At 47.9% G+C, this 23,316-nt stretch overlaps 1 protein-coding gene across 1 annotated transcript in view; it reads left to right on the plus strand.

Moving 5' to 3' along the window:
• NTRK3 (neurotrophic receptor tyrosine kinase 3) overlaps window positions 1-23,316 on the plus strand; it is a 344,511-nt gene that overhangs the window by 291,125 nt on the left and 30,070 nt on the right. Inside the window, 3 exon segments of the mRNA XM_026648558.1 lie at window positions 648-778; window positions 7,714-7,886; window positions 15,760-16,003. Coding sequence (XP_026504343.1) covers window positions 648-778; window positions 7,714-7,886; window positions 15,760-16,003 — 548 coding nt within the window.

Genomic DNA, 23,316 nt, shown 5'->3' on the forward strand with positions numbered 1-23,316 from the left:
GTGTCAATGAAATCATACTGATGATGAGCCTGCACCTGTAGAAATGTTCATGGGAGTGAGGGTTGCAGGATCGGGCTCTTATGTAGCATTGTTGGGGCTGCTAAACTGCTGCCACTTACTGCCCAGAACTTCACGAAAAAGTTAGTGCTTTCTCTCCTCCCAGGTCATTTTCCTCATTTTGACCTACCGGGGTCAGGCACCCAAATACAGTATCTCTCTTGAGTTTTGGGGTTTAAACCCAACCCAAAATCTCTGTGCAAAACTCACTCAAAACCCTCAGATTTCATCTTGCCTGGCATCAAAACCATGTGAAACTGCAACATGTCATGGACGTGGTGCCAGAGCATATATCATATCCAGCTTTGTTCCAAACAGACCCAAAACAACATGGGAGATTCAGCTGAAAGTTTCCGGAACGTCCTGTTAAACCTGCTGTTAGTTTTAGCAAAAACAGGATGACTTTCAAGTGCTTTCCTTGCTGATGTTTTGGGCAGCTCTAGTTCCACTACTGCGTGGCTGCATCCCCTGTAGGGGTGCATGTGAAAAGGTAGAGCGCTTGTAAAGCACTAGAAATGTAACTAGTTGTTGTCCGATCCCTGCATTAACCTGGATTCATTCTCCCCTCCCCATCAACCCATTCTCTGCAGATGTTCAGCATATTAAGAGGAGAGACATCGTTCTGAAGAGGGAACTGGGAGAAGGTGCCTTCGGGAAGGTGTTTTTGGCCGAGTGCTACAACCTTAGCCCCACCAAGGACAAGATGCTGGTAGCAGTGAAGGTAAATCTCAAGGGAGCATGGAACAGAATGTAGTGAAGGCTGAACAGCAAGGTATAGCTGGATGATACTGTGTGGGAAGGATAGGAAAGGGTAGGTGGGGAAGGTTTATCAGATGCAGTAGATTGTGGTAAATCCACTTAGTCACATAAAGTTTCAGCATTTTGCTTCAAGGTCATTTATTCTCACCAATGCCAAAACCTTTCCTTTCCTTTCCTGTTGATCTGGCCACGAGGCACCGAGGAGAATCTGCACTGCACTGGTCTGGAAGCTAAAGCTGACATGCAGCTGCAAAAACAATGTATGGAATTCACCTGCCCTCTCTGAGAAGCTCTGGGTCCTCCCCCCCCCCATCCTTTTGCTCAACCTTTTGTTTTATCTTTTGCTGCAACTATATATGAGAAGTTGAGGCAAAGAGGCCTCAGCAAAACACACACACACACAAATCCAAAATACAAACACAAAAACCCCACAGAAATAAAGTTTTCTGGGATGATCTGCAAGATCCTCCAAGGATCACTTCCAGCTGAGATCTGCTCCTACCAGCTTGGTCACACAACTCCTAAAGGACTTCCAACAGAGGTCAGCTCAGCATGGCTTCTGCTGTCTCAATCAGCTGCTGCGTACACCCCTTAAGGGTCCTTTTGAGAGACTCAGAACACGTTTGCACAGCAAGTCCAGGCCTCGGGTGGAGGAGTCTGCTTAGTGGATAAGTGTGCTATCATATCAAGTGGCACCAGTTGGCAAATACATCATAATCCACCATGGTAACTGCGGCCATGTAAATCATTGTCAGTGGTTTTGAATTTGAACCGATACCCTACAAAGAAAAAATCTCTCTCTCCAGAACCCCAGAGACAACCTGTTCCCAAAGAGAGCGTTGTTTTAATCAACCTTTTAAGACATTTTTTTTAAGCTCACTTTTCCTGGTATGTTCTGGTCCTGAACTGCAAGGTGCCACCTTTTCGCTCTATGCTACAGAGATGTATAGAATAACTACACACATGATTAATTATCTGAGAGCGTGGCTTGTGCCATGGTGTCAACCTTGTTCCCCGACTTGTGCCTGCCTCTCAACAACATCCAACCCTTATGGCGTATAAACAATGCATCCACAATCTCTTAGGGCTCGACTGAGTTCCATTTGCTTGTAGGCGGTAGCGTTAGCTTGACTATCTCCCACTAATTGTTGTTACAAACTTACATCTCCAGAATGCCTTTTGTCATGGTCACAAAGCATTTTACACAAGACTGACTTCGCCACCTCTGAAATGCGCCCAGCTTCAATATGCAACACAACAGCTGTTTGACATCCGACGGCACAAGGATAGGAAAGAATAATGTAGCCAGTTGAAGCCACAAGGGGAATTTACGGAGCAAGTTTAGGTAGTTATGCAAAATCTGAACCTAGGCCGGCGGAGCTTAACGTCAGTCCTCCTTTACAAAATGCCAGAGGGTCTTTAATTACCGCAAGTGACCAAGGCTTCCTGTTTCACATCCAAAAACCTACCCCCCAGCAGCATCACACCCCTTACGACTGCACTGGCATTTGTTCAATGATGGGTTAGATGGAAGAATGCCACCCGCTGGAGCATCAATATCACTTGCAGCACGCTGGGTTTTCTTGGAGATCTCGCAAGTGCACACAGACTCAACCTCCTGAGAACTGACTGTGATGGCAAAGAGGTGGCCCCAATAATGAAGCCCCATTCCCCCACAGGAAAGCCTACAGGACTCAGTAGCACCGGCAGTTGGTTTCTACAGGCGCATTTGAGATGACCTCCTTTTCTACATCAGAACATCGTTTTCTTTTCTCCTCTTCATTTATTACAGGCGGGACTGATCGCACTGCCCATTATTGAGGTTGCCTGACCCTTCCCATTGTAAGACCCTGTTTTCAGTTGATAATACCTTTGCCAGATTTTAACCATTTAGGCTGAAGATTCCCATGGTGGGTGTCTGCCTCAGGCTGAATTTTTTTTTTTGAAAATTTCAACCAAAACAATTCAGCTGTGTTCAAGAACGAGGCTAGGGAAAATGCATTGTTTTGCCCATGCTAAAAAATGCTGATGACCTTTTTGTTTCCAAAGTTCTAGAACCCCCATGCTTTGGAGCCAGGAACTTAAAATTTGGCAAGGAAGTGGCCTTTGTGTCAATGACGTGCCTTTCGCTGTCCCTGTGAAAATCCACCAAATTTGGACAAATTATCAGCCTTTGAAAAACTGCAGTTTGCACGTGCTCAGTAAAGACTGCTTAGATTTTAGCAGCTAAATTCCCTGAAGGTTTCATGCAGTCCTGGCACTAAAATGGAGAGAAGGGACACTCAGCCTTTCCTGTGCTCTCAGTGACCCCCCCACCCCACCCATGGGCCCAGGCAGCATGGGAGAAGGAGCTGGGCAAGGAGACTGGACTGGGAGCTGGGGAGAGAAATAAGGACGGAGACAGGAGCCTGAGAACCTGTAGATCAGGGGTCGGCAACGTTTGGCATGTGGCTCGCCAGGGTAAGCACCCTGGCGGGCCGGGCCAGTTTATTTACCTGCTGACGTGGCAGGTTCAGCCGATCGTGGCCCCCACTGGCCGCGGTTTGCCGTCCCGGGCCAATGGGGGCGGTGAAAAGCTGCGGCCAGCACATCCCTCGCCCACACCGCTTACCCAAACATTGCCGACCCCTGCTGTATATGGAGGTGTGTCTGAGAGTGGATGAGGATCGGGGTGGGGAGAGGAGACTGAGACTGAGAATCAGTGGGGTGGGCAGAAGAAGTAGGAGGGGAGATAGATCTGATGAGCTAGGGTGCATGCAGAGAACTGGAACTGGGTGGACACAGAGATGGGATAAGTGGGGGAGTTGGGGATAAGGCACTGAATTTGGAGGAGCCCCAGGAGGGAGATTGGGACTGGGGGCCACTGGGGATGGGGAATACCAGAAGCGGGGAAATGGGCAACTGGAAGCCAGAGTGGGTGAGAGTGATAGATCAGATGAGGAGCTGCGATGGGGTGGGAAATTGGGACTGTGTGAGGTAGGAGACTGAGACAGGAATGAGAAGCCGAGGAACGGGGTCTGGCACTGGCTGAGGAGAGTGGGACTGGGACATGGAACTATGGATGGCGAAGAGACAAGAGTGGAGGGAACAGAACAGCAGGGATCACGGTTGGGAGAATGGGCACACTTCCCTCCGGAGCCTGTAATGGTACCTGAGATTCCAATCTCATTGTTCCTCTGCTCTCAGCAAATGTCTGTGAAACCCACTGGCAAAATGTTGCCCTCTAGTGCTGGTCCACATAGAGGATGCTACTGTTATCCATTAGCTTACCTGGCAGCGGTCTGTGCAGTTGGAAGGCTCCAACCCTGCTGATCACCCAGTGGATGTCAATATGATGCCACTCAATGGCATTTTTGTTTTCTCAATTTGCTTTTTTAAAACCCTAGGAAATAACACACAAAAACTATATTCAAAGAACATGAGTGAGGTTGTAAAGTCAAGCATTGTAACGGTAGGAAATACCAGCATTAAGGTTGCCTGCTCTGAAGACAGAATTATTCATATCTTCACGTGGCTTTTCTGTGGTCCTTATCACTCAGTGCTTCACAAATATTACTGACTTTATTTTCACAACACCCTGCGTTATCCCCTTTTACAGATGGGGGACTGAGGCACTGAGAGATTAAAGTGAGAAGTACCCCCTCATGCCCAGTTTGGATGCCTTTATGCCAAAGTATTGCATGCAAAGCACAACTCCCATTGACTTCAGTTGCAGCTGAGAGAGCTGCAAATCAGAGCCCAGAGTCTCAGGTCAGGCACGAGGAAAATGAGGAACTCGCAGTTAGTGACCACCTGTGTAAAGTTAGGTTTAAGTGACTTGCCCAGCATCCAGAAGAGGCAGAAGCAGAGGTAGAAGGCAGTTCTCCCAGGCAGCATTCAACAGCCTTAACCATGAGACCCTCCTTTCTTTTTCCTCTTCTCTTTTGCCTCATTCACTACACACCTTCCAACGTCTATATTTCCTGACTTTTAAATCCTTGCCTTTACAATCTTAACAATGTTCCTTTAACATATATATTCCCATTACCTTGTAGAATCAACGATGTATTCAGGGAACTTAAAAGTCATTGTACCTTGAAATATCAGGTCCAAATATAAAGGGGGGAAAGGATGATTGAAGGGGGAGGGGAGCTATTTTCCTGGAAGGGTGTAGCAGCAATACTATAAAGATATTAAATGATTAAAAATAATCAGGTGCCTGAGATGAGGATGGATGTTTTGCCATCTGCACAGTGTGACCGTCATCCATCTAAATCTCTCTAGGTGGCTGTCCCGTGAGGGCAGAGAATTAAAATGAAGTTATACCATGTGTTGAGCGGGTGTAGGGTGGGGGAAGGAACAAAGAGGTGTGGCCTCATGCTTGGATAATAACCTGTGGAGATTGGTTCAGCGGGAAAAGCACATGGATGGAAGAAGAGCACTTGCCACTTTGCTAAGCTTAGTGTCTAGCTCAGGGGTTCTCAAACTGGGGGTCGGGACCCCTCAGGGGGTCGTGAGGTTATTACATGGGGGGTCGCGAGCTGTCACAAACCCCGCCTTGCCTCCAGCATTTATAATGGTGTTAACTATATAAAAAGTGTCTTTAATTTATAAGGGGGGGTCTCACTCAGAGGCTTGCTATGTGGAAGGGGTCACCAGTACAAAAGTTTGAGAGCCACTGGTCTAGCCTGACAAAGCTGCAGGACAGGCTGGATTTATTTTCAGCATCTCACTCAATAGATCCACTGCCTCAAGACACAGCAAATGAGAAAGCGCTTCCTAAATGCTGAACGTTCTTCCAGTGCCTCATTTACTGCCAAGTTCTGCTGACCTTCCTCTGACTATTTGTGCCTTTGAATTCCTTGGCATGAGTAAGATGAGCAGGGTCTTGTCCTTAGTCCCCAATCAGTGGGGTGACCATATGAGTTTACAGACTGACAAGAGAAGGACTGGGGTTTGTGGTAACTCCAATGACATCATTACACAGACAGAGATTGGTAAACAGACAGCAGATGTCCTGGTAGGGTGGGCACCCAAGAAGAAATAATTTCAAGGGATATTGTTAGGATCAAGTGGCACTAAATCTGACCAGCCTTTTTTGATGCGTAAATGTTCACAGTCCATGGCATTTGTGATGATTCTCCCAAAACGATAGTGGGGAGGGACAGCTCAGTAGTTTGAGCATTGGCCTGCTCAACCCAGGATTGTGAGTTCAATCCTTGAGGGGGCCACTTAGGGATCTGGGGCAAAATCAGTACTTGGTCCTGCTAGTGAAGGCAAGGGGCTGGACTCAGTGACCTTTCAGGGTCCCTTCCAGTTCTATGAGATAGGTATATCTTCATATATTTTTTATTTTTATTTTATTACACCTACAATAACAAAGCAGTGTCCAAACCAACCTCCATAAGCAACTGTACAATAATAAACAGTGTGTACAGCCCTGCACTCACGCGGAACCTGACCATATATTCAGGAAGTATGTGCAGTCAAGTCCTCCCAGCACCCTACAATAATAAGTGTGTGCATGCTTGTAAGCTATCCTATAACAGCAGCAAACCGGTGTGCTCAAATGTGCTAAAGGAGATGTTTTTGGTAAGGATACAGATTTCAGCATCAATCTCTCAGGGAGCTGTTATAAACAGCAGGGAATAAAAACATGATTTTAAAAATGATGAGGAAAGATTTGACAGTGTCCTTCAGAGGCATTTTGAAAAATCCTCCCAATAACTGCACAGCCCAGCAAATCCGTCTTCAGAAGAAAGGAGGTGTCGTCAGCTATTTCAAAAGAAAAGATAGCTAGAGGGGGCTGGCTGGCTCAGGAGCGGAGTAATAATGAGATACTGAGCCTTTCGCCCCTAGGTCACCAGTTGAAATCTTGCCCAAGCTGGTAAGAATGGGAATCTATTACCCTCTGAGGGCTGTTTGCTGCTCTCTGTGAAATGAGTTGGGGAATGAGCTCTATTGCCAAGTAGGCTGCTGTCCACATAGGAAGAAATTCCAGTCTAGTGGCAGTAGCTGCGGCTCAAGCTCAGCAGAGCTGACTGGTGCCACGGAGCCGTACCACCTTTGCCAACTCCTGCAGGAGGTGCCTCCAGGGTATGGTTGAGGCACATAGGTAGGGAGGAAAGGCCCCTTTGACAGCACTGTGAGAAGACCGTGAACTCCGTGATGGGTCCCACAACAAAGCCCGCAAACCATCAGGTGTTTAGTGGGAAAGGAGCAGGTTGTCTCTCCTTGTCGCAGGGAAGTGAAGAGATCTGTGATATTTCTAGCACCTGCTGGTAAGACACTGGAGTTTAATGGTAGGGAAGACAAACTACTCCTCCTAAAATCCAAACAGACTTTGGCCTTGTCCCAGGTTCAAACCAAACCCAAACCAAATTGAAGGGTTAGGAACAGTGCACTTAATGCAGGAGGGCAGCTCCTATAAAAGGTCTCCAGCCCACCTGTAACTTCCTCTAGCTTCCTTCTCTTCCCATCTGTTCGCTCTCCAGATTTACTCAGCAGATTCAGGCAATGCTACCCAGTCGCTTTCCCCCAGCCACTCTTGGGTTCCCCCCTCAGTGTCAGCCCAGGCTGGGTTTCAGGAGGAGGGTAGCTCAGTGCAGCAGTTAGAGCATGAAACTGGAGCTGGCACTACAGGATTCTGTTCCCAGCTCTGCCACTGACTCACTTTGTGGCCTTGGACAGCTCACTGTTTCTCCCTCAATAAAATGTAGATAATGAACCTGGTTTGTCTCACAGTGGGGCTATTAGGCTTAATTCGTACCTGTTTGTAAAGTGCTTTGAGATCCTCGTGTAACAGGCAATATCACTCTGCAGAATCCTCTACCTCGAAGAGTCCAACGCTGGAGAGACCAGGCCTGGTCATTCTGACTCACACCCTCCCAATTCTGTTTGTATGCTCCCCTCTTCCAGGCTCTGAAAGACCCCACTTTGGCAGCCCGCAAGGATTTCCAGAGGGAGGCAGAGCTGCTCACCAACCTGCAGCATGAGCACATTGTCAAGTTCTATGGGGTCTGCGGTGACGGGGACCCTCTCATCATGGTCTTTGAATACATGAAGCATGGGGACCTGAATAAGTTCCTGAGGTAAGCGTGAGCTGACTGCTGAGAGGGCAGGGCAAGGGCCGCTGAACCTTCCTCCTCTGGGTCACTGCTTTGAATCCAGGCCAAGCCAGTAGGGACCAAAAGTTGTTACTGTCCAGTGACTACTTGACTGCCTGGATAACGTGAGTCGGTCTTCCCAGTCCAGCTTCCAGCAGACAGGGGTCAGCACTCTCCACAGAGAGCCATGCAGACTGGACTTCTTCCTCATCCAGGAGCGGCGCCAGGGTTTTTGCCGCCCTAGGCGGCAGCGCTCCTCCTTTGAGCATTCGGCAGCAGGGGGGTCCTTCCGCTCCGCATCTTCGGGGCACTTCGGCGGTGGGTCCCGGAGTGAGTGAAGGACCTGCCGCTGAATTTCCGCCGAAGACCCGGAGCGGAAGGACCCCCCGCCACCGAATTTCCACCGAGGGCAGCAAAATGCCGCCCCCCAAATGCTGCCGCCCTAGGCGACTGCCTAGGGTCACCTAGTGGAAGCGCCGGCCCTGTCCTCATCCCTAGAGGGCGTCCATATGGTCAAAGCAGGTTTGAGACAGGAGGCAGCCTGGGAATGCTATGGATAGGGGGCTGCAGTCTGCAGGGCTGGCAAATCAACACCTTTCAGCACCTGTGAAATTCCCATGCCAAACAAAGCCAAGGACTGAACTGACCCCCCTGAACACTTTCTCTGGTTTGTAAAAACGAGGTTATCGTTCTGCTGCCATGCATTTCGTTTTGCGCATCACCCACCTCAGAATCCTGATGGGGCCAGGAGTAAAAATACCAAAACTCTACCCTAGAGAAGCTGTACTTTCAGGATGTCTGACCTGGCTGGCATCAGTGGTTAGAGATCCTGTGAGATTTCCAGTTCCCCTTTCTAGATCCAGAGATCTGATTTTGGGGTGCCCACTGGACCCAAAGACTGGGGCTTTGCTCACTAATTCTGGTCAGAGGTCCCAATTGTGATCCAGATGTCCCTAATCCTAGGGGAATTAGGAGCTATTGTGGCTGGCCCCATTTCAATAATTGCCTCACCTGCCTCTAGAGTGGTAGAGATTAAAACACCAGCCGGGCTTGTCTATACCGCATGGTAAAGCGCATTAGAGGGGTGTGATTTGAGGGGTGCTCTGCCTGCCCTGTGTTGACCCTCCTGGTGTGAACAAAAAGGTTTCAGTTTGCGTTAACGTAGCCCTGTTTCAAATCTCTGAGTGGTGTGGAGCAGACAGCAAATGTGTCTGATGCTAGTCTCCTGTGATGCAGAAATCATGCTCTAAAGCTTGTACTGTAAGTGGAGTGGCGCTTACCTCTTGAAATAATTACTAGCTTTATTTCCAAGTATTTAGAAAATTGGACCCTTGATATTTTTGTGTTTTGACTGCTAAACACGAGCATAATTGCATTAGGAATGAGGAGTTGAATGTGGTGTCAGTGCCGAAACTGGGGTTCTCCTGTTCACGGAGATTATTGCTCCACTGTTGCAATCGATTTCTGACCGGGAAAAACAAATCCTTCCCCAAAGGTTTGGGTTATTAAACAAGTGTCCTGAGTGATGAGGCTCTGGGAATGGCTCTTGAAAGGTTCACCTCTCCCCAGAGCTCTGCAAGGCGGCTCTCGCACTGATGTCGGAGTTTCACAGTCCTTGGGGGGCAGCGCCAGCATTTTGATCCCCAAGCCAGAGGTGTCTTGGTGGTAGTGTGCAAACTTCAGGAAACTACATGTGATTTCACAGGTCGATTCCTATCCTATGCCCTAGTGGGATGAGCTGCTTGACAAGTTAGGAACAACACAATACATCACTTTATTAGACATACCGAAGAGGCATTGGCAGGTCCACCTCACAGCCAAATCCAAAGAGAAGCGAGCCTTCCCCACTCCGGGACTTTCTCATTTCACTACCATGCCTTGTGTGGCACCCCACCACCTTCCAGCAGTTTATGGACCACCTCTCCCTGCCATCATTGTGAGCATGTGGCTGCCTATCTGGATGAGATGGTCCTTCATTTAGTTCGGAGTGCAGATACAACCTGTAGGACAGTGTGTTGCTGAAGGAAGCCAGCCCAGAGAAAAGCATGAGAGACCAAGTACTTGAGGTATTTAATAGAAAAGGAGAAAATCCATCTGCTCTTAGATGAAGTGGAGACACCATTCCCTGGCAAAAAAAATTAAAATTTTGCAAGGCTTGTCCTCCTTAGGACTAGCCAGATATTGCAGGTGAGTCATAACCTATTGTACCACTTTGACATCTCCTTTAATTGACCTCACCAAACAGAATGCTCCAGAACAGGCCAGCTGGACACCGCAGTGTGACAAAGCCATTCCTTGATAAGCCTTTCCGCTGCCAGAGCTCTGGGGCCTGGCTTTACACAGACATTCATACTCCAGACGAAGGCCTTGGAGCCATTCCACCCGCACGCTTCCAGGGTTGTATTGGAGTCAAGTAACAATTTGCCTCATTAAGTGAGATAACCCATGGTTGAAGAGTGCCTGGGTGGGCCATGGACTCTCTGGAATCACCTATTAGAGAGGATCTTTGTCTCATTACTGTATTATGCCCTATTGTCCTGGCTCCATGTGATGGAGTCCAATCCCTGGATTACTCAGTAATCCCAGGCATTACAGCCTTACACCTTTTGGATGCTTTTTCCCTCATACTTTGGTCATCCCCGGGCCCCCTTCTCTGGGGAGTTATGTGGTGGGCAGAATGGACACTCTGGAACACCAGTAGCTGCCCTCGCATCCCCCAGCCCCTTTTTTACTAGTGATGGGAGGAGACACCAGCCTAGTTATTGGGACAGGAGGGCTCCAAGAGACACCTGGGCCAAGGGAACACCCCACAAAGCTCGGGGAGTTCAGAGAGACCATGAACCCCCTGAGCCTGATTCACTAATGCATCTGTGCTGCCATTCTCACAAAGGGGATGAGGTAGAGAGATGGCAGCCCTGGGAAAGGGAAGCTGCTAGACGGAACCTCTCTCCCTTGGGCAGTGAGCTCAGGCAGAGCCATGAATTGAGCCCTGTCTTGTTGTTTGTGAGCGTACACTGAGTCCTTTGTGTAGCCAGCCCAGAGGCGCTGGGCGGGGAACTGGAGTCAGGTCTCCTTAGGCGTGAAGGTCTTTACATCAGATAAATAGGGCCTCTCTTTTGCTTGCTGAAGAGGAGCCTCTGAAGGAACTGGAACAGGGACCCGCCACACCTCTCTTTGCTGAAACGATACTGTGGGAGGTGCCATCTTTCAGGCAGGGCATAAAGCCCAGGCCCTGGCCACTTGTGTCACTTAAAATCCCCAGCGCATTCCCTCAAAAAGGGGAGTTCATGCCCAGACACTGTCAAAACCTCAGCAAGGATAATAACATATTTCTTTAATTTCACCCATCAGCTTCAAGGCCTTCACTGCCTTCCTTAAGTTCTTCTGCAGCGTTATTGTGCACCATGAAGCAGCTGCTGCATTGCACACCAGTGGTGGCTGCACATCAGTGCTGGTTAGGAGTTAGCCCTGGCATGAGAGGGCCTAACTACCACTGACTTCCGCAGATATTACCCCAGGTTAGCCTGGGGCTGAATGTGGACCAGTCTCTGAAGCCCTTGGGAGTATTCTAGCTCTGTTGGTCCCAGGATATTAGGCCATAGCTACCCTACAGCTTTAGTTATGTCGCTCAAGAGTGTGAATTAGCCACACTCCTGAGCGACATAACCCATGCAGACATAGCACTGTCCACTCAGGTGCATTCTTTGCTTTGGGTATTTACCTTGCAGGAGGCATGCAGAAGTTTTCTTTGGCATACGTCACCCAGCACTGCTCCCAGGGCCAGAGGGGCGGGGGCTACTTTCAGGAGCAAATCAAATGAACTTGTCCGAGTTTAACTACACCTTTCAATAGAAATTGAAAAAGCAGTAAAATGGGAGCGGGCTCACTTTAGCCTGGGCTTCCCACAGATAAGCATCATAAATAAAAGTCCCCCAGTTTTTATTATGGCCTCTCAGAGAAAACACTGAACAATAAAGGTGACCGATGTGGCAAGGGGAGTCATTTCAATTTACACCTGCCAGCTGGACTGGGGATTGAGTGCCACAGGGTGGTCTCTCTTCATACTTCACTCCCAGCCCTCATGCAGCCTGGCTGCTCCTCTCGCCACTGGTGGCAGCAGATCAGACGTGTCAGGCTGCCGTCGGCCCGTCAGGAAATACAAAAAGGCCTGCTGCAAATTGCAGTGTCCTGGCTGATAAAAGGCCAGCGTTGAAATGGCAGCTCCCTCCGAAAGAGCCTGTCAGGGAGAAGTGTAAACATCCCTCTCCAGGGAGCAGGGGGTCTCCAGGGCTGACTTACTAGGGAGCCTGGGAGTTCACTAAAAAGAACAGGAGTACTTGTGGCACCTTAGAGACTAACAAATATTAGAGCATAAGCTTTTGTGGGCTACAGCCCACTTCTTCGGATGCATATAGAATGGAACATATATTGAGGAGGTATATATACACACACATACAGAGAGCATGAACAGGTGGGAGTTGTCTTACCAACTCTGAGAGGCCAATTAAGTAAGAGAACAAAAATTTTTGAAGCGATAATCAAGATAGCTCAGTACAGACAGTTTGATAAGAAGTGTGAGAATACTTCCAAGGGGAGATAGATTCAATGTTTGTAATGGCTCAGCCATTCCCAGTCCTTATTCAATCCTAAATTGATTGTATCTAGTTTGCATATCAATTCCAGCTCAGCAGTCTCTCGTTGGAGTCTGTTTTTGAAGCTTTTCTGTTGTAAAATAGCCACCCGCAGGTCTGTCATTGAATGACCAGACAGGTTAAAATGTTCTCCCACTGGTTTTTGAGTATTATGATTCCTGATTTCAGATTTGTGTCCATTAATTTGTTAGTCTCTAAGGTGCCACAAGTACTCCTCTTCTTTTTGCGGATATAGACTAACACGGCTGCTACTCTGAAACCTGGGAGTTCACTAGAGCTGCTATGCAAGGCAAGGCTGCAGAGCCCCTGCTGTGCACATACCATTGGTGGCTGCTCCGCATCTCTATGGTGTTCAAATATCCTCTTTCCCTCTGTGTTTACTGCATGTGTGTCTCCCTCTCTATCTAGCCGTGGAGAAGGACAGAAAGCGAGCATGTATGTGTGTGTGTGTATTAAACTCGGCGCTTGGGTGGTAGAAACAGCTAGAGTGACGATTACTTAAAAATTTCCATTGTAAACTCCTATTTGCAGTCGCCTTTAATTTTCCTCTTTTATTAAAATCTCCAGACTTGCTCCCTGCTCAGAGGCCATTGTTTCTTGGAAGTTTGTGTAGCATTTTGTATGTGTGTAAAATCAGAGCGTGGGTGGTAGCACCAGCTAGAGTTAAGGTTACTTTAAAATTTCCACTGTAAATCCCTATTTGCAGTCATCTTTAATTTTCCTCTTTTATTAAATACTCCAGACTTGCTCCCTGCTCACAGACAATTGTTTCTTGGAAGTTTTTGTAGTCTTTTGATTATGAAGAAAGAAGGAACAAACATACAAGCTATCCATTACCAAAAAAAAAGTCATAGTAGTATAATTTTTAATAGCTGTAGTGTCCAAACAGCTGGGGGCAAAAAGAGACAGTGCTCATTGAAGACAGGGGATTTCTGCCCCATGCTGACCAAATGTCCATCGCATGAACTGCGGTGTTTTATCCCCAAAGAACAAACCCCTCTGATGGGCTGAGAATCTGCCCGGTTTTACAATCATTAATAAACCGAATTAGCCCCACGCTCTGAGAAAGTGACAGACCAACCCGTCTTCTCATGCTCTCTGCAGCCTTCTCCATAAAACTGGATGCACTGTTGTCACTTATACTAGTGGCATTAGCCTGTTGACACTACCCCAGCTACAGGGAGGGAGGAAGGGCCTGTCTAGACTAGGAGAATAGGTTGCATTTTAAAAGGTTTTAACTAATTTAGACACTAGTGTAAACAAGGTGTCACACTTTTACGAAAGTGTTAGCTGGTTGAGGGTAACTGTGCACCCCTCTGACCAGCTAATATGTTTTAAACATCACCTTTGTTCCTTACCTAGACGGGGCAGAAAGAGAGATTTCTTTGGTGCCTCTTGGTCTGTTGGGAGTTGGAATGAGCAGCAGATCAAACAACCATCTATCAACAACACGTTGCTAGCTTCCAGACCTGTTCTACACCAGAAATATTACTCGTTGCTGACAACAGGTGTCAGCCAGTCGAACCTTGACGAGCAGGGTCCAACTGCAAGTGCAGACCATGGCCAGCTGTGTTCTTCATTGTTTCAGACGCTGTGGTTTGTTCTGGTGTATGTTTGTCGCTCAGCCGTGCTCAGCACCAGCTCAGCTCCACCTACTGCTGACATGTGTTGTCAACAACAGTTAATTTCCCTGGTATAAAACAGGCTTTAGGATGTTTAAATAAGACATCAATCATTCATCTTATATACTCTCTTCAGCAATCTCCTCTTGCACTCTGCAACATTCCCTAACAAGTTCTCCCAGTCCACAGCTCCTCTCATCATCCCACCTGCTCTTTGCAACTAGCCCCATAATCTCTGTGACATTTCTACCCCGCAGCCCAGCTTCTCCAACCCTAGCCCTGTGCTGTCTGCAGCATTCCTACCTCCGGCTCTCTGCAACATCTCCACCTCTGTCTGCAGCACTCCCTGCTCCCTAGTGCCACCTGTAGAGTTCACCTTCCCTTTCAGAGCTCCTCCTGCTGTCTTGTAGGGGAGCTTTAGGGTTGTATTTGTGGTGGCAGGGAGGCAATAGGCATTTGAAGAAGTGGCATCTGAGAAATGGAATCAGCTGAACGCGAAATATCTGGACACTAATCCCAGTGCTCATCCCAGAGCCCAGCCAAGCACTTAAGAAAAGTAGACAAACAGTTCTGATCTTGTGGGGATGTTTAGCTCCATGCAGGGAAGGAGGTACAGCTTTGTACGTGCAGTTTCAATTTGCTTGATGAAATGTCAAGAATCATTTAGAAGAGAGTGGTAGGAAAGCCCCAGAGGAAACGTTGTTCTGTATCTAGTCAGGAGGAAGAAGATCACAGCAAAATCTTTTGCTTTTCCCCTAAATATGAATGTTTTTCCTATTCCACCTCCACACAGGCAACCAGAGGGTGAACTCCAGTAGGGGAGAGACGCCACCATGGAGATAGTGTGGCAAAGACAGGCTTAGTATGTGAGGGGAACTGGGCAGGTAGGGCAGCAAGGAGGCTGACCTTGAGTCCGAACCTAGAATGCACTTGTGTCTTATACGTAGACCTTGTGCTGCCCAGGATTTCCCCTGACTTTGTAGGGTCTAATCCCTGCTAGCAACTCTGGGAGGGCATGTGACCCTGCAAGTCACCCCCCACCCATGCCTTGCCTCTGCCTGCCACTTTCAGCTCCTGTCCAAGCTTACAAATGCCAGGGCTGCCTCAGGGTTAGAGTTGGGGCTCTGACCCGAGGAAGCCCAGGAGTGAGTGACATCTGAAGCCCAGCAGAACCCTCCCCCCCCGCCTCGCTTCGTGGAACGTCACCAGGAGCAGAGGACATAGTGGGGGCTGGTGAAAAGGAGTTTGGTGGGAAAAGGCAACCTGTTTGAGGAGAGAGAGGCCACTGGGGAGCCAGGGAATGATGGGATTGGAAGAAGGGGAGATCTCTAAATATTTGGAGAAGGTTTTATGGGGGGCGAAGTTAACTGAACTGAACTTCCAGATCTTGAGGGCGTTCATGTTTGTTTTGGCTCCATCTTTCCAATAGATCTGCGCATAGAAGCCAATCATCCAGGTGCACTGAGAAGGTCTCAGAGTTGGGGCCCAATGCCCTGACTCCAGGATGAATGGAGGTGGTTTGAGATCCCTGCCACCTGGTTGTTTAGATACCCACTTCTGTGCTGTTTGCTCTTTCCCCTGCAGGGCGCACGGCCCAGATGCTATGATCCTGGTGGACGGGCAGCCTCGACAGGCCAAGGGGGAGCTGGGGCTGTCCCAGATGCTGCACATTGCCAGCCAGATTGCCTCTGGAATGGTGTACCTTGCTTCCCAGCACTTCGTCCACAGAGACCTGGCAACCAGGAACTGCTTGGTTGGAGCCAACCTGCTGGTGAAGATTGGCGACTTTGGGATGTCAAGAGATGTCTACAGCACTGATTACTACAGGGTAAGGCAGCTCCAGCGCCAGAGTCTGAAGGGCAGAGGGCGGCTAGGAAATGCTACAGTCAATCAGCCACCAAAACTACTGACTCGCACGCTTGTTCATTCCTTCCCCCGTGCTCCCACGAACCCTGAAACACATACTCACGCAACCACCTATGACTCACATCCTTGCACACATCGGTGTACACACCCACGCATGCGCACACCCACTCATCGGTACCCTCTGTCCTTCTCACCTACACTCCCATTCACATTTATAACTCAGACACAAATGCACACTCATGCACTCACACACATTCCCTTAGTCTTTTACATATTCAGCTCTTTCTCTCTCTGATGCACACACACACATCACTCTCCATTACACACACACACAATGTACAGTTTTTGATTCCTCTCTTTATTTTTTTAAAAAAAAAGACATGGATGCATTAAAGAGACTCCAAAGGAGGGTGACAAAGCTGATTAAAGGATTGTAGACGGTGATCTGTAGAGTGCAATTAAAGAAACATAATATAGAGAAAAGGCAACTGAAAGAGTGACTGATAACTGCATAAAATAAGGGAGAGGAAATAATAGGCAATTTAGGTTTGACCTCAGGACTGTCTTTCAAAAGGGACATTATTTAGACAATGGAATAATTTGCCAACCTAGGTTGCTCAGGCCCCATCATTAGAGAAGTTCAACAGGAGACTAGAAAATAAATACCTGGGTTTAGTGCAGCACTAAATACTAGAGCTCGACTGAATGACCCAGGAGCTCCTTTCCAGCCTTATCTTCTGCGATTTATACTTACACATTCCTGTGTCCTTACACCCCTCCTTGTGTTGCTCTGCAGTGCCCCATCTGGCTGATGTAGGAACTTTACTGATGGGCTCTGAAGGAAGCTCTCCTCAGCTGTGGAAAATTGGTTTTGCTTTGCGGGGGAATCCTGTAGAGGATTCAGCACCCCGCCCTCCACAAAAAAAGAGTCTTTCAGGATAAAAAGTGGACGCTGTTGCTGTAGGGCACGTTCTGGGTTTGGGTCCTTTCAGATTGTAACGTAGGGGTCTGGTTCTGTATAGCTGGCTGCTGATTCTCCACCTGATTTCTGTCACCTTGGGGCAGAGTGATCCATGGCCACGTTGTTTTAAAACAACATGAGGTAGGAGCTATCTTGTGGGGGGATGGAGAGTGGAGATGGACAGAGGAAAGCTCTCAACAGAGCGATTGAGCAGTGGCCAAGGTGGAGATGGTTAAGACACTGTCAATGCAGAGATTTTAAGAAGCAGGCTAGATAAGGAGTTAGAGGGCATGATGTCTGGAGGAATCTTGCAGGATTTGGAGTAGGATGGGCTGTCAAGCTGGTATTATCTGAGTCTTCTCTCTATGGCTGTAGAAAAGATATGCTCCGTCTAACTACATTATTGAAAACCCCAGTAGGGTTTCTGCAAAAAGAGCAGGAGTACTTGTGGCACGTTAGAGACTAACAAATTTATTTCAGCATAAGCTTTCGTGGGCTACAGCTCACTTCTTCAGGGTTTCTGTAAGTCATCTAAGTAGCACGATCGCTGTCTTCCCACTAGTGCTGTGCAAAGGAGTGAGCACTGCAAAGAGCTTCCTGGATGAAGGGACTGTGCTGGGCCCTTTTCACTCTCTATAATGGAGATGTCCTGGGGCCCCGCCCGTCTTCTCGCAGAAGGATTTTTTATGTCTTTATTGACTGAGGAGGTGGAAGTTAAAACGCTCCCTTTCCAGCCAGTCACTGCAGCGTCTTTAGAAGTCATCTGTTTCTAATGGGCTTTTCTTTGTATCACACCAACTGCCTTGTGTGGCCAGAGCAGCCCCTGGCACTGTGCTCTATGCAAGCAGAGAGTCCCAGGGGAAGAGTTTTGTTCTTCAGAGGCCAATTTTTATTAGTTTTAGGATTAAAAACAAATCTTGATCATTTAACCCACTACTACTACTACTACTTAGCCTTTCTCTAGCACTGTCCATTTGAAGGGGTCCCCACAATCACCCCGGAGAAGTAGGGGTCACTATTATTACTCCTGTTTACACATGGGGAAAATGAAGCACAGACAGGTTAAGTGATTTGCCTAAGGTCACACAGTGAATCAGTGGTAGAGGACAGAATTGCACCCATGTCTCTTGATTCCCTTATCCCCTCCCTTAGCCAGCAGGCCATGTCCCTCTTAGAGCTGGGAGCAAAACCCAGGAGTCCTAACTGCTCTGTCCTCTGCTCCAACATTCCCCCCAAACTGTCCCCATCTCCTCTTCTGCTTTCACTTAGCACAACAACATTCTTTGATAACATGAGACTTGCTTTGCTGGGTTTGAATTGTGTGGCGGAATACGGTTTGTGAATGGCAGTCGGCATTGCTGAGCTCCCTGCTAGCAGCCGTTGCCACCTTTCTGGGCAAAAAGCTGGTGGTGACACCAGTGGTGTTGGATGTGGCTCTGTAGCCGTGGTGTCAGCCGTGGTGTATAGTGCCATTGACTTCTCTTGCAAACCTGGGCAAGGCAAGCAATTCCGTTCAGCCACAATTGTGCTTCTTGGCCCTGAATGCATCTTAGGATTTTTACTCCTTATGTCTCTTGCATTAAAACTGGATCTTTTGGGCTTCAGAGCTCACCCGTCCCTGTTGCTTGTGCCCAGCATGAAGGGCTATTTGACCAGACACCACAAATGGTTGCTGTTGAAGCAACACAGACAGAGAGCAAGATCCCAAGTTTGAGAATCAAAGTAGGGCTTGGACTCCCATATGCAGCCACTAGGATGTGGCTGATGAGTTCAGCCTTTAAGGTTTACCCTTTGGGTATGGTACCAAGCAGTGGGTATAACCCCCATAGTAAGTTCCCTGAGCCAACTTCTCAAGGTCCATGCAGAACACCTTTCTACTGAGGATATTTCCCGTTGGTAGGATCCTGGAGCAAAGTTCTATTTCGGGTGATTTCTGCATCACATTGTGTTGTGTATCCAGGTTGAGGCCCCAGAAGAATACAGTAATTTATCATTTTCTGAGAAGGCTGTGAAGGATTCCATCTGAAAACTGACAAGATCTGACAGGTCTGCAGCACTCTGAAGGCTGCAGCTTACTTAAATCTGTTGGGTCTGTGTGTTTGCCCTCGCCCAGCACTGCTGAGTGCGGATAACTAGGCGCATGGGATGCGGGAGTGCATTCCAGATTCGGGATTAACTCCTAGCCATTTCTTTTCTTTTCCATTTTTAATCTTTTAAAACAAAGAGAGAGCACCATCTGGCTCATGCATAAGTAGGATGCAAAATGCTTTACAAAGGTGAACTGCTTAATTTCCTGTTACACGTTTGGATACAGAAAACAAACATTGACGTAACAAAAGCAACAGAGTGATTTGTTCTCCCTCTCTCCGTGTTCAGTCTGAAGACAGATGTGTCCTTTCCCACGCGGATCACTTAGGAATCCCATCAGCTCTTGCTTTTAAACCTGCTTTGACAAGACAGGGTTTCTTATGGGGATGGGGAGGAAGTGTTTTTTGGCAAGTATGAAAAGATCTGAGATAAAATCTTTGATTCGAAAGGGAGGGAGGGTGGGACCGGGACGAGCTGAATCCTAAAACCTGTGTGCATTCCACAGAATTGAAGGAACATTGCTGTAAAGCGTTGTTTAATGTTCCATTTCATTTTTGGTTTTGATCCCTGTGGGAATAAAGGATTGAATAGCTGCGTATTGGTGAGAATTTTTTTTTTTTTTAATTTCATGAATGGAGTCTTTTTCGGAATAAAGACCCAGGACTGCAATGAGGGGAAGGGGGACTTGCAGGTCAGGATTTAGGTGCAACAGATTTGTGTGGGGAGCCCTGGACTGGAATAGCCGGGATTCTGTACGTTAAAACTGAGATGAATCAGCAGTTATGTGCAGGAGGCAAGGGCTGGAACAGCAGATGGTGCAGCAGGTCAGGACTGAGTTTCTCTGACAGCTGGAGGTGGGCAGGAATGGAACAGCAGAGGATGCTGCAGGTGTGGGTTATGCTTGGATCCTAAGAAGTAGGTGACTTCCTCACTCACACCCTCCTCTCTTAGGCACTACCTTAGGGAAAGATCCCAACCAACCCTGGCCCATGCCCTTGCTAGTCTCGATGGGATGTTGAATCTCCTCAGTGAGGTCATTGGGTTCCCCTTCACCAAAACGAGAGAAGGGTTCCCGGTGTTTTAATGAGTGGTGAATTGCATTCCTAACAGTTCAGCTTGAATTGGGTGCTTCACCGGTGGTGTACAAGCCCCTCGAGTCTGTAAAATCTGGTTGGAAGTGTTGGAAGAAGATATTTTCTGGTGATGTTTTGTCATTGGCCTGGCGGGTCATGGCCAGAGCATGGAAAGGCATGGAAATGAAAAGTTAACAAAATTCTTCCCAGCACCCTACGTGGCTCAGGATTAAAATGAGCTCTGGGTGAAAGTTCAGGTCTTTTCTCCTTTTTAATCCACTCCCCAATTTAAATTAAATACTTTCTGCATGACACTATTGTAGTTGCTGGCTTGTAATGGTACGAGACCAGGGGAAGGAAGGGTGACATGTCTATGTCTTCGGAAGAGAACCCTGGTCCTGGCTTCTCTATAGCCAACATCTAATGACGCCCAGTTAATGTCCTAACATGGATATGACAGCAGGAGTGAGGACAAAGATCCAATCAGAATAGGGGAGTTTGGTAGCATCAAAAGCAGTGAAACCTTGTTACAACATCATTCCTGGTATAGTAACATTGGATAGTGCTTAGTCCCCATCATTTTTCAATTCATTGAAGAGTTTCAGCTCTAATCTAGCCATTGGCATTTCTCACACATCCATCGCCATGGTATTTTATTACTATAGAATCCTTCATTAATATAATATCCCTGTTATCTCTTCCCCTGCTGCTCTAGGACTTTGCTTTATTGTCCATCTCCATGTCGCACGAGGGCAGTGTGGCATTCACTGTGAGGCTCTTAGCACCAAGAAAAACGCCCAGCTACAGCACAGCAGTGCCAGCAAGAATAGTGCCGAACTCCCTGCCCCAAGTTTGGATGCCATGTCACATCTTTCATCCAATCCCCAGTAGAGTTAGAACAGGTTTTACTGTACCGATACGTAAAAGTGGTTTGAAAACGTACTAGTATTTCGAGCTAATCCATCAGCCTTCCCGTCTTAGAAATCTGTCTGAAGTTTACTGGGCAGAAGTGGGGGAAATCGATTTGTCACCCGCCCTTCTGGCATTACTTCATTCCCATTTGGCTAATACTAATTAACAGAGCGCTAGCCCTTTCCCCTTAATTAATACTGAAGAAATAATGGTCTGTGAAATACCAGTAGGAATTGCTGAGGAGCTCTCCGTTCTCATCCCTCTTGCAGTTCTTCCAGGAGGCATGTCTGAAGCAAATGGCCGGCACCAGAAGCTATGCGGAGTGTGCTTAGGAACACTGTGGGCTCTTCCCTCCATATCCCAGTCTGGGACTTGGAAACACACTGCTTTCCAAATGTCCATCCCCGTCTAGGCTTACTGACTTCGCTGTAAGTTCTTGGGCAGCCCATATAACGCATATAGGACTTTGCAGCTTCACAGTGCAGTGCTAACGCTGGCTAATGAATCCAAACCACCTCACCTCTCTGTACCTCAGGTTCCGCTTCTGTAAAATGGAAGTGATAATACGATTTACAGCCTGGCAGTGCTGGAAATTTTAATGTCTGTAAAAATGCTTTGAGATCCGCACATGAAAGGAACTTGGAGCTGGGCAGAGTGTTCCGATTAATTAAGGGCTCCCCATAATATAGGAGACGCCGTGGCAGAGTATGTGCTAGACTCACATACAGAGATAGTCATGGGTGCTATTAGGGGACCATAAGAGCTGTACAAGGTGCCTCAGGGTGACAGAAAGGGAACCTGGAGACTTTCAGAATGGATGCAGATGTGCCTGCAGACTGGTGGCCGGAGACTTGCAGTGAACTTGGCCAGAGAATGGAGATCTCCACTACTGATGGGAATATTTTTCTCAGTGTAACTTTGTATCCTTTTAGGGAGCGCTATGCAACTTCATTCTCCCCACTTTAATACCTCTCTATTCCAGTGCCAGCGTCAGTCACCAACCTCCCAGACGAGGACTGGATGGGACTCCCATCAGAATACAACCATGCTGCTGCTTGCTCAGCTGGTGCTCAATATTCAGGGCTCCGCATGCTACCTACTCAGTGCGCCAGTCCCTACTGGCAGTCAGGAGTGAGAGAGCAGGACTGGGAGTCACCCGGGTTTGGAAAGGGAGACTCCTGTGTGGCAGTGCAGGATAAGTCTCCCTGGGCCGGCACACTGGGTGTTCCGTGTGAGTAGGAAGAGACTGCGCAATATTAAATGTGTTGGTCTTTGATATCACTCCGGTTCCTGTAAAACCGCTGCAAATTGAATTCACAGTACAGTTTATTATCTCTGAAAGGAAGATGTAAGAGCAGCATCTTGTGTTTTATCCGGACTCTTTTCCCCACCCTCCACCCCTGACTTTTACACCAATGGGAAAAAAAACAACAAATTGTAAAGGTTCTTTTTTCCTCTCTCTCTCTCTCTCTCTCTCTTTGATAGTTAAGAGCCCTTCACAAAGCAGAAGAATTAATCGGGGTAATTAGGTTGTGTTGTAATTCATGGCATTTTCTCAGGAATGGTAATTACCCTAATTCCCCCCCACACCCTCAGCCCTCCCTCTACCCCCCCCCCACCTGCCCATCACACGGCTGGGTTGCTGTTTTGATGTATATACTGTTCATTTAATTTCTATAATGAGAGGGATGTGGCCGGCTAAGACCTCTCACCAGTCTAGTGACGTCTTCTTTGAAGCACAGACACAAAAGGGGACTGTGAAGAATAGTCTGTAATCAACTAGTGAAAACGCCAGCCTGCCAGCCATGCTAGGAGGTTTGACCTCTGCCCTAGTATCACCACCAGCTCAGGATTTGTGCCACCAGACTCAGTCGTAGCACCGTCACTAGTGCATGATGCTCTTAAACGGGTTCAGGTAAAATGAGAATCAACCTGAACCTTCCCCCACGGCTTAAACGGAACCCCAAAACTTAATCCAGAGCTCAAACTAAATCCAGAACCTTGTGCCTGAGGTCACCACATCCCTGCATCTTCCCCAGAGCTAAGTGGACTCCCAGAGCTAGCCAAACCCGCATAGTTTCACTCATTGATAACCAACACATGAGCTTTCAACCAGAGCTCAATACGCCCTCTTCCCCCCCCCCCCCAAATCTTCATCAAGAGCTTGAACTGAGGCCTTGAGCCTTCTTCCAGCAGTGGAGCTCAACTTCAGACGTTTGGTGAAGTCAGAAGCAGTTCAGT

The sequence above is a fragment of the Terrapene carolina genome, unplaced genomic scaffold (genome assembly GCF_002925995.2).
Source record: "Terrapene carolina triunguis isolate 2854851 unplaced genomic scaffold, T_m_triunguis-2.0 Scaffold67, whole genome shotgun sequence".
NCBI lineage: Eukaryota > Metazoa > Chordata > Testudines > Emydidae > Terrapene > Terrapene triunguis.